This window comes from Carcharhinus amblyrhynchos, chromosome 10 (genome assembly GCF_965287045.1).
Source record: "Carcharhinus amblyrhynchos chromosome 10, sCarAmb.v2.hapA, whole genome shotgun sequence".
NCBI lineage: Eukaryota > Metazoa > Chordata > Chondrichthyes > Carcharhiniformes > Carcharhinidae > Carcharhinus > Carcharhinus amblyrhynchos.
The window spans coordinates 47,355,351-47,371,104 of record NC_137333.1 but is presented as its reverse complement, the minus strand read 5'-3'; the positions used below and the strand labels follow the sequence as shown (position 1 = coordinate 47,371,104).

Below are 15,754 nucleotides of genomic sequence, written 5' to 3'. Positions count from 1 at the left end.
ATCAACATTGATGTCATTAAGCAAAGAAAATAGCCAAACAATAAGGAATTTTCAGTTGGCAAATCAGGAACTAAAATTCATTGATTATCATTTACTTTTCAAAATAAATTTCAGAGAGAACTAAATAGAGACTGGAATATACACATTAGAATGGATTCGATTCTTGGCTTGGGTCACTTGTTAGAATGTAACCGGTGACAACTGTGTATTGGATGTAATGTGACAAATGGAAACAAGAAGTAAGGGTCAGCTGATCCAGTAAACCATGGAACCAATTGCAGAATGATGTAATAGTCAGCTGACGCATTATTAAGAACCACCTGTGTAGAATCCTGGGGAGCTTGAATTGGCCCAGGGTGATGCCCCAATTTGGAATAATGATGTTCCTTTAATAAACCCTTTCTTTGATTTATAAGTTGGAATAAGTTTTGTTCTATTTTTATTATCTGCATTTGAAGAGTTACTTCTGAGGAAACAGCTGTCTGTATGGAGTTTGCATGTTTCCCCCGTGTCTGCATGGGTTTCCTTTTGGGTGCTCCGGTTTTCTCCCACAGTTTGAAAGACGTGCTGGTTAGGTGCATTGATCTGAACAGGCGCCTGAGTGTGATGACAAGGGAATTTCACAGTAACTTCATTGCAGTGTTAATGTAAGCCTTGTGACTAATAAATAAATTTTACCTTAGAAGCCAAAATATAAGAAACAGATAATACATTTTTTAAGGAATTCATCAAATGGAAAATTTTAACATTGCACAAATTAAACATAAGGGATGGCCCATTTAAAACAGAGATGAGGTGTAATTTTTTCACTTGAGGGTCATGGGTCTTTGGAATCCTGCTCCTGAAAAGAGGTTTGAAGCAGTGCCTTAGAATATTTTTAAGGTGGATAAATTCTTGGTAAGTAAAGGGATGGTAACTGGGATGCAGATTTTGGTTACTATCAGATCAGCCATGATCTTATTGAATGATGGCCCTGGCTCAAAGGACTGAATGGCCTGCTTCTGCTCCTTGTTCATAGATGATTAGTTTTCTAGGGCCAGAGAGATTGTTTGGCATATTAATGACTTAGTATGACACTGACAACACAATTATACTTAAATAAAAAGCATAACTGAATATTTTTAAGGAGCATTGTTAAAGCATAAGCAGGTTCTCATCAGTTTAGTGATAGCTAAAGGCTGTGGGAATTTCAATCGTACACATTGTGGAGGCAAAAAGAATTACTGACAGCATCTGGATTGCATTGCTAAAACAGACATTATCCCAACTACAGAACTGTACACAAAAATGTTGAATTAATGTTAGTTGCCTTACTGTGGATTTTAGCATAGTTTGCTTAAAACTTAATTGGTTTAAGTGATAATTACATAGAAGCAAGTTTGGTATCAAGGTTTTTGGAGAAAGCAATTAGATTTTTCAGTCTGGATTTAAAAACTTTACAAGGGTTGCTTCTACTCTGCTCAGTGTGACTAAATGATGGTATCACGTTTGACTCAGAAGATCATAGATTCAGGTCCTTTCCGAAGACTTGGGCATATAATCTAACTGATGCTGCAATATTAGAAGTGTTGTCCTTTAAATGAAATGTTGAACCAAGGCCCCTTCACACACATTCAGATGTTATATGATGACGAATCCAGGAGTTCTAGAAGCCTGGACATCCTTTATCTTTCAACTAACGACACTTAGAACACCAGATCCAATAGGTTTATTCCTTCAGAGGAGCAGCACTCTGAAATCTCCTGATTCCAAATAAACCAGTTGGACTTTAACCTGATGTTGTGAGATTTCTTACTGTGCCCACCTCAGTCCATCTCCAAATCATAACTACACTTTAAAACTGATCAACTGGCAATTTTCCTTATTGCCATTTTGGTGAATTACGTGCAAAATACCTTCTCCGTTTGTCAACTGTCACATTAACTGTACTCCTTCAGACAGCCAAAACTTTTCATCTGAGCTTTTCTTGTGATTTAATTTCAGAAACTGGAAGTGTCTTTGTATTATTCATTCACAGCTACTTTGGAGAAATATTTTTATGGTATAAGAAATTGAAGACATGAAGCAATCTGCTTGTTGCTTTGTATTTTAAGTCACTGAATTGTTTGGAATGTCTCTTGGAATTTAGCAAATCAGAACAATTTGGCAGAAAAATTCAATTACAGTCCATTTTGGCCCTGATTGTTTCAGTTTGCATACACGTAGACCTGTGTAAGGAGATTGCTATGATCACCATGTAACTTGGAATTGGCAGTTTTAAATTTTGCAATTCTCTTACAGCTCCAATTTAACAGGAAGCCTGAAATTTGGGAACAATTAAAAAATTGGTACATGATAAAATTTTGTGTTTGTTCCATGTGAACAAGTAAAACAGCCCCTGGCACACACTATGTAGGGACCTAGATTTTGCACATTGTACAAGGAGATACAGAAGCTACCAGCTACTATTTAGCAGAGTGCAATGCTGCTGTAAGTTGTGTTTCTGCGTGTATATATTTAGAACATTTTTAATGTGCAATTTACGTATACTTTAATACAATAAAATATCTCAGGAAAGATATCAAACAAAAATTGACAAGATATTAGAGTAAATGAAAGATTGGTAAAAGAGGTTGATTTTAAGGAGCTTCTTTAAAGAAGGAAAGAGAGGAGAAATGGCAGAGAAGTTTAAGGAAGGGAGTTTCAGAGATTAACGGCTTGGCAGCAGAAAACAGTCACCAGCATGAAACAATTACAATCAGGGATGTTCAAAAAGACCAGAATTGAAGAAGCAGGTAGATAGGAGGGTCATTGCTGGTGGAGATTACAGAGGTAGGGAGGATTTGAAAGAATGAGTTGTGCCTTAACCAAGAGCCAGTATAAGTCAGCAAGCATAGGTGTGATGGGTAAATGGGATTTGATGTGAGTTAGGACATGGGTATTGAAATGTTGCATTACCTCAAGTTTATAGAGGGTGGAACATGGCAGGCCGGCCAGGGGAACATAATGCAGTATGGAGCTAACCAAGGCGTGGATGAAGGATTTAGCAGTAATTGAAGGCAGGAAGAAGTCGAAATAAGTTGGCTAAGCAACAACTTCGATATTTAGTTGGAAAATCTTCTTTGGATCAAGTATGATATCAATATTGTGATGGTCTGGTTCAATCAGATAATGGTGAGGAAGCAGAATGGAATCTGGGTAGGGAACAGAGTTTGTGGTGGGGACTGACGATGACCGCTTTGGTTTTCCGATATTTAATTGCAGGAAGTCTCTCATCCAATACTGGACATTGGAAAAGCAGTCTAGCAATTTAGAGATGGGGGAGGGATAAGGTGGAGTAGGGTGTTGTATGTGTGTAAACTGATGGCTGTGTTTTTAGATGATGCGATCAAGGGGAAGTATATAGATAAGAAATGGGAAGGGTGTAGGTATGGGGCTAAATCCTTGGGGATCACCAGAGTTAATGATACAAGTCAGTTGCAGGTGAATCTCTGAGTATCGTTGAAAGATAAAGATGGAGCCAGATGAATGCAATGCCACCCATCTTGACAATGGTAGAATGGAAGATTGTGCAATCAGCCGCATCATAGGTTGCAGAGAATAAAAAAAAAGGGACTGGTTGCCCTCGTCATAGTCTCATTCTGATATGACAATGAGGATTTTGGAGCAAGTGCCAAACATTAATAAAATTTAAATTAGACTGATTTGGATTTACTTTACCAAGATTCTTTGTAGCAGCTGGCAGCACCTTTAAACCATCTTCCTGGTTCTACTTCATAGTGGTAAGGACTAGCATGGGGCAAGTTGTGGGAGGTCAGATTTTTCCAATAGGACTGAACGTGAGCAGGCAAGGGACGGAAATGTGTTGCGTACTGGTGAGCTAAAGATTGAATGTTATTTGCTGTGAGTGGAACTTAGTGTCCCGTTGTTTTAAAGCTTATTTATTATTGCAACAATTAGGCTTAAATTAACACTGCAATGAAGTTACTGTAAAAATCCCCATTGGCTATTTTAAACACTATTCTATTTTTGAAGCAATTTTAAATCAGTTCATCACCCTGAGGTATGACAGCAGACACGGTTGAGAAAAAGTCGAAAACAAATGCTGAGCAAAATTAGGTTTTCAGAAGTCTTCCCACCAGACTCCTATTGGTGAGAGCCTATGATTGCGTTCTAATAGAGCAGGAGTAAGTGGAAGTTACTGGCAATTGCACTGTGAAAAATATGTTAAGCAGAGTAAAGTTTACTAAGATTTTTTAACATAGTGAAGGTCTCTTAGTATGGCTTGCAAAGCTAGTTAGGTGCATTATTAAAGGAAAGGATTTTGACAGGGAAAAAAGAGATTCAAGGTGCATAAATAAAACAAAATATATAGAGGAGTGAAATAAATAATGGAGATGGCAGCGAATCTATAAAATAATTGATGCAGAAAGAGATGATGGAATCATTAATTGATGTAGTAAAGGGAAAATAAATTGAGTCGGAAAAGGCCATGAAATAATGAAGTGGAAGAAGATTATGAATTTATTGCAGCTACATTTTGTTTATCGCCTTCCTGTATAGACCAATACAATTATTGGATTTATTTGATCTTATTACATATAAAGACAATTGAGAAATTTTGATGAAGAAGCTGTTGAATAAATTTGAGAGCGGCACCTTGAGGAGCAGAAGCTGAAGGCTGTGATTGCATGGAGGGCAGAACTGACAGGGAAGATCAGTGACTAGAAACAGGCTACCAGGTGCCAGTTTATCACTGAGATGTGAGAGCTGGAAAAGGGGGCATACAAGCTGAAAATAAAGATGAGAGCCTAGGAACTACTGGGAAGGGAGAGAAAGTAATGAGCAAATTAAAATATAAATTTTAAATGTATCAGTTGAGGAGAAAACCTAAAAAATTGGAGGAAAAACAAGGTAAAGTCTGACGTAGCAGACAAAGCTGATAATTGCTGAATAATGTCTCCATGGTGACTGTGGACATGACATTGGCATAGAAACTTTGAGCTGTGATTTGGAGTAGAAAAGGTTAGTTTTCATTATATTGTCATGAAAAGGAAATGTATGCAGGTGTATAGGATCCTTAATTATGCTGGCTGTTTTGCCAAGGCAGCGAGAAATGTAGATAGAGTCAACGGATGGGAGACTGGTTTGTGTGATGGATTGGGCTATGTTCACTTGTGGTCTTGGGCAGGGCAGGAGCCATACTGAACTGTGATGCAACCAAAAAGAATGCTTTCTATGGTGCATCTGTAAAAGTTGCTGAGAGTCATAGTTGACATGCCAAATTTCCTTAGTTTTCTGAGAAAGTAATCACTAGTGGGCTTTCTTAACTATAGTGTCATTATGGGGGGAACCAGACAGGTGGTTGATGATCTGGACACCTAAAAACTTGAAGTTCTCAACCTTTTCTACTTCGCCCTATTGATATAACAAGGGCATGTTCTTCACTACATTTCCTGAAGTTGATGACAATCTCCTTCGTTTTGTTGACTTTGAAGAAGAGATTATTGTCATCGCACCAATTCACCAGATTCTCTGTCTCGTTCCTGTATTCTGTCTGAGATCCAACCAACTACAATGGTATCGTCAGGAAACTTGAAAATTGAGTTGGAGGGAAATTTGGCCACACAGTCATAGGTATACAAGAAGTACCATAGGGGGCTGAGAACACAGCCCTGTGGGACACCAGTGTTGAGTTGTTGTTGCCTATCCTTACTGATTGTGGTCTGTGGGTTAGGAAGTTCAGGATCCAGCCACAGAGAGAAGAGCTGATGCCCAGATCATGGAGTTTGGAGATGAGTTTCGTAGGAATAATGGTGTTGAAGGCTGAGCTGTAGTCAATAAATAGGAGTAAGATATGTTTTTGTTATCTAGCTGTTCCAGGGTTGAGTGCAGGCCCAGGGAGCTGGTGTCTGCTTGGACCTTGAGCTTGATATATTTGGACAAATGTGTGCATCTTTTGATATTACAGCGGTTGTGCTTTTGATTGCTGAAAAGCTTGGTTGATGATGTTTGAAGGCCAGGTGCCTGAAGATTGTAACCCTGTTTTCCTATGACGCATTGTTAACGTATTAGATTGAAATGGATCTGGACCAAACATGGTATGATTTCAATCAAGTGACTGGACAGATTACAATCGACAGTGTCTTTGTTAACGTAATCCAGCTCTTGACTGCCTTCCCCATCGAAGGCCTTTGCCATGCCCTTCTCTGGACTGCCCCTTCAACTCTCATGCTGAAATAGGATTTTGACTCCCAACTCTTCCATCTTGTCTAATGAATGCATTTTATATTTTAACCCACAAATTGGCTGAATTGCCTCCTGCAGGTTACTAAAGATCACTGGTTTTCATTTCTCTATTACAGTAATCCACAGTAGCACAGTGGTTAGCACTGCTGCTTCACAGCTCCAGGGTCCTGAGTTCGATTCCCAGCTTGGGTCACTGTCTGTGTGGAGTTTGCATGTTCTCCTTGTGTCTGCGTGGGTTTCCTCCGGGTACTCCGGTTTCCTCCTACAGTCCAAAGATGTGCAGGTTAGGTTAATTGGCCATGCTAAGAAATTGCCCCTTAGTGTCCAGGGATACATAGGTTAGAGGGATATGGGGGTAGGGCCTGGGTGGGGTTGTGTTCAGTGCAGACTCAATGGGCCTCTTTCTGCACTGTAGGGTCTATGATTCTATGTGCTTCCCATCCAAAGCACCCATCAGTATTGAGTATTTCACCTCTCCATTGGCTAGCTGTTCATTGCCTCTGTCACTATTGACCTGTATTGTCCCTGCCTGTTTTAGCTCCTGCCCACTTCTTTTGCTGTATCTTTCCACTCTCTCTGCCTTTTCAAACCCTGAATGATAAATTCTAATTGGTCTGAATAATACATATACAATGTACCGAGAGGTTAACTAGTATTTGTTCGAAAAAATGTTTTCTGTACCGGGGAAAATTGTTATTCTTTACCTTTCAGTTTCATAAACAGACCTTGAGTTCTTCAGTGATGCCTCACCCAGCGACTGCACCTTTTGGACTGAAAAGAATGAGGTTAGCAGGGCCTCAGGCTTTTGATAAAGGAGAGATTAGTGCTTTACAGCAAAGTGAAGGGTTACTGGAGAAGATAATCAAACAGGCTAAACACATCTTTTTGAGACGTAGGTAAGTAATGCTAGAGTGAATTGTGTAAGTTGGAAAGTAACATATCTGTGTTAAAAAGTTAACAGTTATGCTGGTAATGACATAGATAATGGTGTATTACTAATTACAGTGTTGCACCCGAGGGAGGGAGTCTAGGAGTTATGTACCCACTCTGTAACCTGTTTAGATGTAGTACTATTAAACAAGTGTTAAGCAGAGTATGTCTACAGTCTGCCTAAGAACAAAGTACCATGAAGAACGTACCTCAATATCCTTGGAAAATGCCAGGAGCAATAGATTTTGCTGTTACATATTTCATTATAAATCACTTGAATATATTCTTCAGGTTAGTGACAGAAATAAGGTTGAACTTAATAGAGGTTATAGTTAGATCTTGAAAAATATCTAAATAACTTTCCGGGTGTAGAAGAAATGGTAGCAATACACTAGAGATCAAGACTGCACAAGTATTTGTGCAGAATTATTCAATTTATTGTTCAGCAGCACAAAATTTTCATTTATACAGTACCTTTTTCAAAAATATCCCAAGCAACTACTTATTTTACTGTATTCTTTGGCTATAGGGGGCAATTTAACAATCAGAGATTCAATCAAAGGTTTATGCTTTTAATTTCAGAACTGCCTGGACAATTGATAGCTTGGCCAGTCGTATCGAGGATCCACAGATACAAGCTCATTGGTCAAATATTAATGATGTGTATGAGTCTAGTGTCAAAGTGTTAATAACCTCTCAAGGCTATGAGCAGATTTGCAAGTGAGTACTGATGGAGTGGATGCAATGTTAACAGTTACTGTATTTCTCAAGCCAGTGCTCCCCACATTTGTGTTTTTGTAACTTCTTACACTTTCTATATGTGCAACTTTGAAGACTTTGATAAAAACCCTTGATCATCAGACTTTTGTCACCCTAAAATCCTAAATCCTTCTGATGACATTTTGGTGGCAACCAGCACATGAATCATCCCCTTTTAATTGTCCCATTGTGTGATTTTAATATGTAACTTTTGGCAAGAAATATTTTATGTACACACATGAATTAAAAGCAGGAATAGGCCTTTTGGCCTCAGGAGACTGCTCTGCTATTCAATAAGATCATGGCTGATCTGATTATAACCTTAATTTTACATTCCTGCTTTCCCCAGATAACATTTCACCCCCTTGCTTATCAAGAATCTATCTAGCTCTGCCTTAAAAATATTCAAAGATCTGCTTTCACTGCGTTTTGAGGAAGGGAGTTCCAGACACTCCTGACCATCTTGAGGGGAAAAAAAATTCTCTTCATCGCTGTCTTAAATGAGTAGCCCCTTATTTTTAAACATCCACTTCAAGCCCACCCTGTCAAGATCCCTTAGGACCTTAAAGATTTCAATCAGGTCACCTCTTACTCTTGTAAACTCTGGAGGAGACAAGCCTAGCCTGCCCAACCTTTCCACTTGAAACAACCCACCCATTCCTAATATAAGTCTAGCAAACCTCCCCTGGATTGTTCTTTTAATGCATTATTCCTTAAATAAGGAGACTAACAATGTATACAGCACTCCAGATGTGGTCTCAGCAATTATCTGTAAACTGAAGCATAACCTCACTACTCTAGAAATCAGTTCCTTTCAGAATAAATGATAATGTTCCATTAGCTTTCCTGATTACTTCCTGTACCTGTGAACTATCCTTTTGAGAGTCAAGCACTAGGAAACCTGGATTCGTCTGAATTTCGGAACTCTGAATCTCGGAACTTTGCATCTCTCAAGTTTGTTTCTTATTTATCTGTTTGTTTATTATTTTAGTTGGCATTAATTATCTGTTTTAAGATTTTCACCAATCTAACTATCTTGTTTCCCCCAATACCATACAAATAAAATATTTGATTTATTTTATTCCTTGCATTTTCAGCATTTGAAATTCATTAGAATTTTAACTTTGTATACCTCAAAGGTACAGTTCCAAAAAAAATTGAACTTCTGTATTGATGTGATTTTTTTCACTCCCTTTGTTTAAGGTCAATTCAGCTACAGTTGAATATTGGTGTTGAACAAATTAAGGTGGTGCACAGAGATGGAAGAGTAATTACGTTGTCCCACCAGGAGCAGGAATTGCAAGACTTCCTTCTATCCCAGGTAACTTGATGAGGGGAAACAACATAATCAGGGGCAGTTAGAAACTTCCAAACCCATGAATAAGTAGGTCATGATGAATGGAATAAAATAATATGGAAAGGCATCTGTTCTGAAGGGAGCTGAGGGACCTTTTTAATGTGGAAATTGCAATGATACCAGTTTGCTTTCAATTCATCATATAGTATCACATTTGCACATTCATAAAATGACCAGACAAGGTGGGTAACAACCTGTGAACCCATTCAATATCCCTGATGGCAGGCAGTACGAGAATTTCCTGGTCCACCATTCTGCAGAAGGTGGCAAACCGCTGCAGTACTTTGCCAGTCCATGGTAATGCAGTCCATTACCATGGACTAGTGCCATCTTAGGGCATGGTACCTGGAGGAAATATAGCGTATTGTTTAGATCTATTGGCTATTACTGTCTTAAACCAAAATCATAAACTGCATTTCTGATGCTGGCAGTATCAATTTTATGTTATATTGTAATAATGTGTAATTTTGTATATTTTCAAATATATAACCTCTAATGTGCATTGCTATTTTCTGTACTTGATTTTGCGGTCATGTTTTTGCATATATGCATAAATTGCACTTTTGAGAATTTCAAGTAAATTAAAACTGCCTGTAGTATTGGAACATAGGAATTGTCAAATGCCTTCTGGAAGTTTAGATATATCACATCCATAGGCTCCCTATTAATCACCTTGCTGACTATGTCCTCAAATAACTCGAGCAACTTTGTCAGGCATGACTTTCCCTTCATAAAACCATGCCGACAATGATGGATTGAGCTTTGTCTTTTCAAATGCTCAGTCATTTCCTCAGTGATTTTTGATTCCAGCAATTTCCCATCACAGGTCAAGCTAACTACATTTTACCTCTCTCCTTTTTTGCATAGGGGGCATCACATTAGCATGTTTCCAATCCACCAGAACCTTACTAGAATTCAAGAAATTTTGAATTGTTGCAACCAATGCATCCACTATTTCTGCTGCCATTTCCTTTAATACCCTAGAATGCAGGCTATCAGGTCCCGGAAACTTATCTGCCATTAATCCCATTAGTTTACTGCTTATCTTTTCCCTAGTGATGGTTATTGTACCAAGTTGCTCTGCATTAACTACAGTTTTTGGAAAGTCTTCATTATTTTCCACTGTGAAAACAGAGGCAAAATATTGCTTCTGCCATCTGTGTTCCTCATTAATACCTCATCAGTATCGTCCTCCAAAGGACCAACGTTTATTTTAGCTATACTCTTCCTCTTTATATACTTGTAGAAGTTTTTGGTATCTGTTTGTTTTCTGCTAGTTTCCTTCTGTAGTTCACCTTGGCTCTTTTGATTCTATTTTTAGTAGCCATTTGCTGAATCTTTAAAGTTCATCCAATCCTCAGCTTGCTACTAGCTTTGGTAGTTTGGTATGCTCTAGGTTTTGTCTTTATGTCCTCTTTAACTTACTTGACATGTTTTTATTCCTTTCATAATTCCTCTTCCTCTCAGGAATATACTTGAGAAGTATTCAGTATCTTCCTGAACATCTGCCATTATTCCTCAGTTATTTGTGCCCAGTTTACTTGGGCCAACTCTTGCCTCAGTTCCTTTGGCTCTGGTTATCAAAATGCAGGATACAGTTCTACATGCTTTTGTTTTTGGAGCTTTCATAACACAGCTATAGGCATGTAATTTTATTTAGTTATTTACAATTTCTCATTTTTTAAAAATCTGCTTGCTGATAAATCTGTCATTCGAGTTCTGATTCCTTCCTTGTTTGAAGGCTTAAATGTGATGTCTGGACCTGAACACCCAGTCCTAATTTTCCTGCTTTTGTTTATAATCAATACCTTGTCCCTCAGCTGTTGAGGTGCTTTAGTTTTCATAGTCATAAACATCAGGTTGTGTTTGGAATTCCCAAAGTATTGAATCTAATTGATAGTTCCATGCATTTTGAAAGATATTTAAAGCTAATTTGCTTCGTGGTGTGTTCTATGCTGATAAAAATACTGCCTGCAATTTTTTTATTGAGGATAGAAATGTATTTTTCATGTTATGTAAAATGTAGCTTATTATATTGTCCTTAATTTCACAACACTTGAAATACTGTACACAAAATGGACAGTTTGTAACAAATCTTTTCTCTATAATTTTGAGGCATGGGACTGAATGTATGAGGCACAGACAGTGTCAAGTTCTATCCAGACATTAGTGAAGCGCCTGAGGCCTATGTTCTTATCTCAGTTTTGCTGTGGATTTTGATTTTTAAAGATTGATTTGCTGCCTTTTAGAACGGTTTAAAAGGTTTCATAGCGCACATACCTGTAGTATGTTTTGTTGCAGAGAGTGAATGTTACATTTGTATCTGCAAGTAGGATCTTTGGATAATCAACTTCTAAGAGATATGATCTTTTTATTTTGGTGTGTTTAACAGATGTCGCAGCATCAGGTTCATGCAGTTCAGCAGTTGGCCAAAGTAATGGGATGGCATCTATTGAGCTTCAGCAACCATGTGGGCCTGGGTCCAGTGGAGAGTATTGGAAATGCTTCCGCCATAACTGTGGCTTCACCCAATGGCGAGTATTCAATTTCAGGTAAGTGTATCTTAAGAATAAAGTTCCTGCACAGTGAATGATCAATCAACTTGTTTAGAGGCAAGTATGGATCCTCCTTCAGTGTTAAGTGCATTTTTGAATGAAACTCGATGAATTCTTGTATTCATTTTGTTTTCACTTCCACAAAATGGCCAGAAGAAGAATGTGAGCTTAGCTATGGTTGCTAGTTCAAAACTAGTGACTGTGGCTTCAGTCATAATAGATTAGACGCAAGAGCAATAGACCGTCTGCTGCAATGATTTAAGCTCATGTTTCCTGTTAAAATGATTATTAAAATTAATACGAGTAACAAATGTTTAATTGTGTTTCCACATTTCACTTGACCATGATAGCATACTAACTGATAATTAGTTCTGTGAGGAGGAAGAAAACTAAGCAATCTTTTCAAATGGTCCCAATTATATTCACAAATGAGGTGTGATTATTTATAAAACTCCCTTTCTGATGCCATTTTTTTTTTTTAAACAGTACGGAATGGGCCTGAAAGTGGCTGTAAAGTGGTGGTGCAGTTTCCTAGAAGTCAGTGCAAAGACCTTCCCAAGAGTGATGTAATGCAGGACAATAAATGGAATCACCTTCGAGGACCATACAAAGAAGTATTGTGGAATAAGATGGAAGGACGCAACTTTGTTTATAAAATGGAACTGTTAATGGCAGCTCTTGCTCCCTGCCCATAATTTTAATGGCTTTGTATACCTCCAAGGCAGAAGTTTCTCCAGACTGTTCCACTAAATTCTGAGCAATAGGATTTAAATTTAAAACCTCAGCAGAAAAATGTAGGTTTTGTGTTGCTGAGATTTCCAAAATATTGACATATACCTAACAGCTTCCAAATGTTGTCTCCAGTTGCTCATTTCCTGAGATAGATGTAATTTTGAACTTTTCATTTTTGTATAGCAGTTTTTATTGTCTGTAAATAAAATAAACTTGTATTTCAATTGCAGATTTTCACTTCACTGAAAGATCCTGAATCATAGTGTCTGGAAACTGAAATGTTAATATCTTCTGATCACAGCAGCAGGAACACTATTCATGAAGGATAGTTGAATTAAACATTTGTTTACTTTTTTCCTTTAGAATAGTTCCTCAAAATACAAGTTGTACTCAAGGAGGTTTTGCTGACAATATAAATGGGTGCTACACAAGAGCAGTTGTCACCACCTTGCCCGAAAGCAGGTTCTTGCTGACTATTTGCTAAATAGTTGGGGACCGGAGGGAGGAGGGTGCGGACCAAATGCCTCAGCCTCTCAATCTGCATAACAGGTTTGAGGTTCTTGCTTCCAGTGTGGACAAGAACGAGGGCTGTGAGCTTGGTGAGCAAACTGCACACGGTACAGTGATGCAGACACAGGTCATAGGCAAAGAGAAGGTGAAAAGGAACGTAGTAGTAATTGGGGATAGTGTGGTTAAGGGTATTGACACTGTCTTTTGTCACAATGACAAAGTGCACAGAAGGGTGTGTTGTCTGCCTGGTGCTCGGGTCCAGGATGTCGCATCTGGGCTGCAGAGGAACCTGGAGTGGGAGGGTGAGAACCCGGTCGTTGTAGTACATGTGGGTGCCAACGACGTAGGCAAAATGCGAACTGAGGATCTGGGGAGGGAGTTTGAAAAGCTGGGAATGGAATTAAAAAGTAGAACAGACAAGGTGGTTATCTCCGGACTACTGCCTGAACCGAGTGCAGAAGGGCATAGGGTTGATAAGATTAAGGAAGTGAATGGGTGGCTCAGGGATTGGTGTAGGAGGAATGGGTTTGAATTTATGGGGCATTGGCATCAGTATTGGGGTAGGCGGGACCTGTTCAGGTGGGTTTGGTCTGAACCGTGCTGGGACCAGAGTCCTGGCTAATCGTGTAAATAGGACTGTAGGTAGGACTTTAAACTAATTGTGGGGGGGAGGGTGCGAGGGTAGGTGACATTACAGAGTCTAAAGTAAAGGAGAGGGTGCAGGTAAGGGGGGAGGCCAAGGATGTCCCAATAATAAAAGGAGTAGGGGGTGTGAGTATGGTTGGTGGCGTTCTGGCAAATAGGGTACAGGTGAAGGCTGGGATGAAGGCACTTTATCTGAATGCACGAAGCATTCAGAATAAAGTGGATGAGCTGGTGGCGCAGATCAGCACAAATGGATATGATCTGGTGGCCATTACAGAGACGTGGCTGCAAGGTGACAGGGACTGGGAGCTGAATGTTCAGGGGTATCAAGTGTTTAGGAAGGAGGAAAAAAGGGCTCTGCTGATTAAGGATAGCATCAGGGTGGTAGTATGGGATGATATACGAACCAAAGAGCAGAACGTGGAATCGTTGTGGGTGGAGATTAGGAACAGCAAAGGGAGGAAGACGCTGGTGGGTGTCGTCTATAGGCCCCCAAATAATGATCTGGAGGTAGAGCGGGCTGTTAACGCGCAAATAAATGCGGCATGCAGGAATGGAACGGCGGTAATTATGGGGGATTTCAATTTACATATTGATTGGTCGACCCATGTTGGACGTGGTGGGCTTGAGGAGGAGTTTTTGGAATGCTGCCAGGATAGTTTCCTCGAACAGTGTGTGTTGGAGCCGACGAGGGAGCGAGCTATCTTGGATCTGGTGTTATGTAATGAGGTGGGTAGAATTAGGGACCTTGTGGTGAAGGATCCTCTTGGGAAGAGTGATCATTGTATGGTGGAGTTTCTGATGCAGATGGAGGAAGAGAAAGTGGACTCCCGGACTTGTGTCCTTTGTTTGAACAGAGGGGAGTATGGTAGGATGAGAGGAGAATTGGCGAATGTTGATTGGGGGAGTGTGTTGGAAGGTAGGTCTGCTGAGGAACAGTGGAGGACCTTTAAGGAGATCTTTCTTGGTGCTCAGCAGAAATTTATTCCGATGGTTAAAAAGGATTGGAGGAGGAGAGGTAATCAGCCGTGGATAACGAAGGAGGTGAAGGAAAGTGTTAAATTAAAAGCGGATGCGTTTAGAGTAGCTAAGAGTAGTGGGCGAGAAGAGGATTGGGAGAGGTTTAAATGTCAACAAAGAATGACAAAGAAATTGATAAAGAAGGGTAGGATAAACTATGAAGCTGGGCTAGCGCTTAATATAAAAAAAGCAAGAGTTTTTATAAGTACGTAAAAAGGAAGAGGCTGGCTAGGGTGAACGTTGGACCCTTAGAGGATGAGAGGGGGGACTTAGTGGTAGGGGATGGGGAAATGGCTGAGGCCCTGAATAACTTTTGTTTCGGTCTTCATGGAGGAGTACGTGAGTAATTTGCCGGGTGTTAGCGATGGAAAGATGGTAGGAGTGGAGGGCCTGAATGACATTATTGTTACTAGAGAGGCGGTGCTCGACAGACTGGAGGGACTGATTGTGGACAAGTCCCCAGGACAGGATGGAATGCATCCAAGGGTTCTGAAGGAAATGGCGGAGGTGATAGTGGATGCCTTGGTGATTATTTTCCAAACATCGCTGGATTCTGGGGAAGTGCCGAAAGATTGGAAAACGGCTAATGTTACGCTGTTGTTTAAGAAGGGTGGCAGGCAAAAGGCGAGGAATTATAGGCCGGTTAGTTTAACGTCTGTTGTAGGAAAAATGTTAGAATCCGTGATCAAGGAGAAAATTGCGAGGCATCTGGAGGAGAATTGTTTGGTAGAGCAGACGCAGCACAGTTTCGTTAAGGGGAAGTCGTGTCTGACAAACTTATTGGAGTTCTATGAGGATTTGTCTAGGGCGGTGGATAGAGGAGAGCCGGTGGATGTGGTCTGTCTTGATTTTCAGAAGGTGTTTGACAAGGTGCCTGGCAAGAGGTTATTGCAGAAGGTCAGGGGGCATGGAGTTGGGGGTAGGGTGTTAGCGTGGATAGAGGATTGGCTGTCAAATAGGAGGTAGAGAGTGGGGGTCAATGGGTGCTATTCGGATTGGCGGTTGGTGACTAGTGGAG

At 39.8% G+C, this 15,754-nt stretch overlaps 1 protein-coding gene across 1 annotated transcript in view; it reads left to right on the top strand.

Annotated features, from left to right (window-relative positions):
* Nucleotides 1-12,790, top strand: part of med17 (mediator complex subunit 17) — a 29,933-nt gene extending 17,143 nt beyond the window's left edge. The window contains exons 8-12 of the mRNA XM_080196993.1: nucleotides 6,940-7,124; nucleotides 7,741-7,878; nucleotides 9,121-9,238; nucleotides 11,667-11,826; nucleotides 12,316-12,790. Coding sequence (XP_080053119.1) covers nucleotides 6,940-7,124; nucleotides 7,741-7,878; nucleotides 9,121-9,238; nucleotides 11,667-11,826; nucleotides 12,316-12,524 — 810 coding nt within the window. The 3' untranslated portion in view covers nucleotides 12,525-12,790. The remainder of the gene's footprint in view (nucleotides 1-6,939; nucleotides 7,125-7,740; nucleotides 7,879-9,120; nucleotides 9,239-11,666; nucleotides 11,827-12,315) is intronic.
* Nucleotides 12,791-15,754: the final 2,964 nt, after the last annotated feature.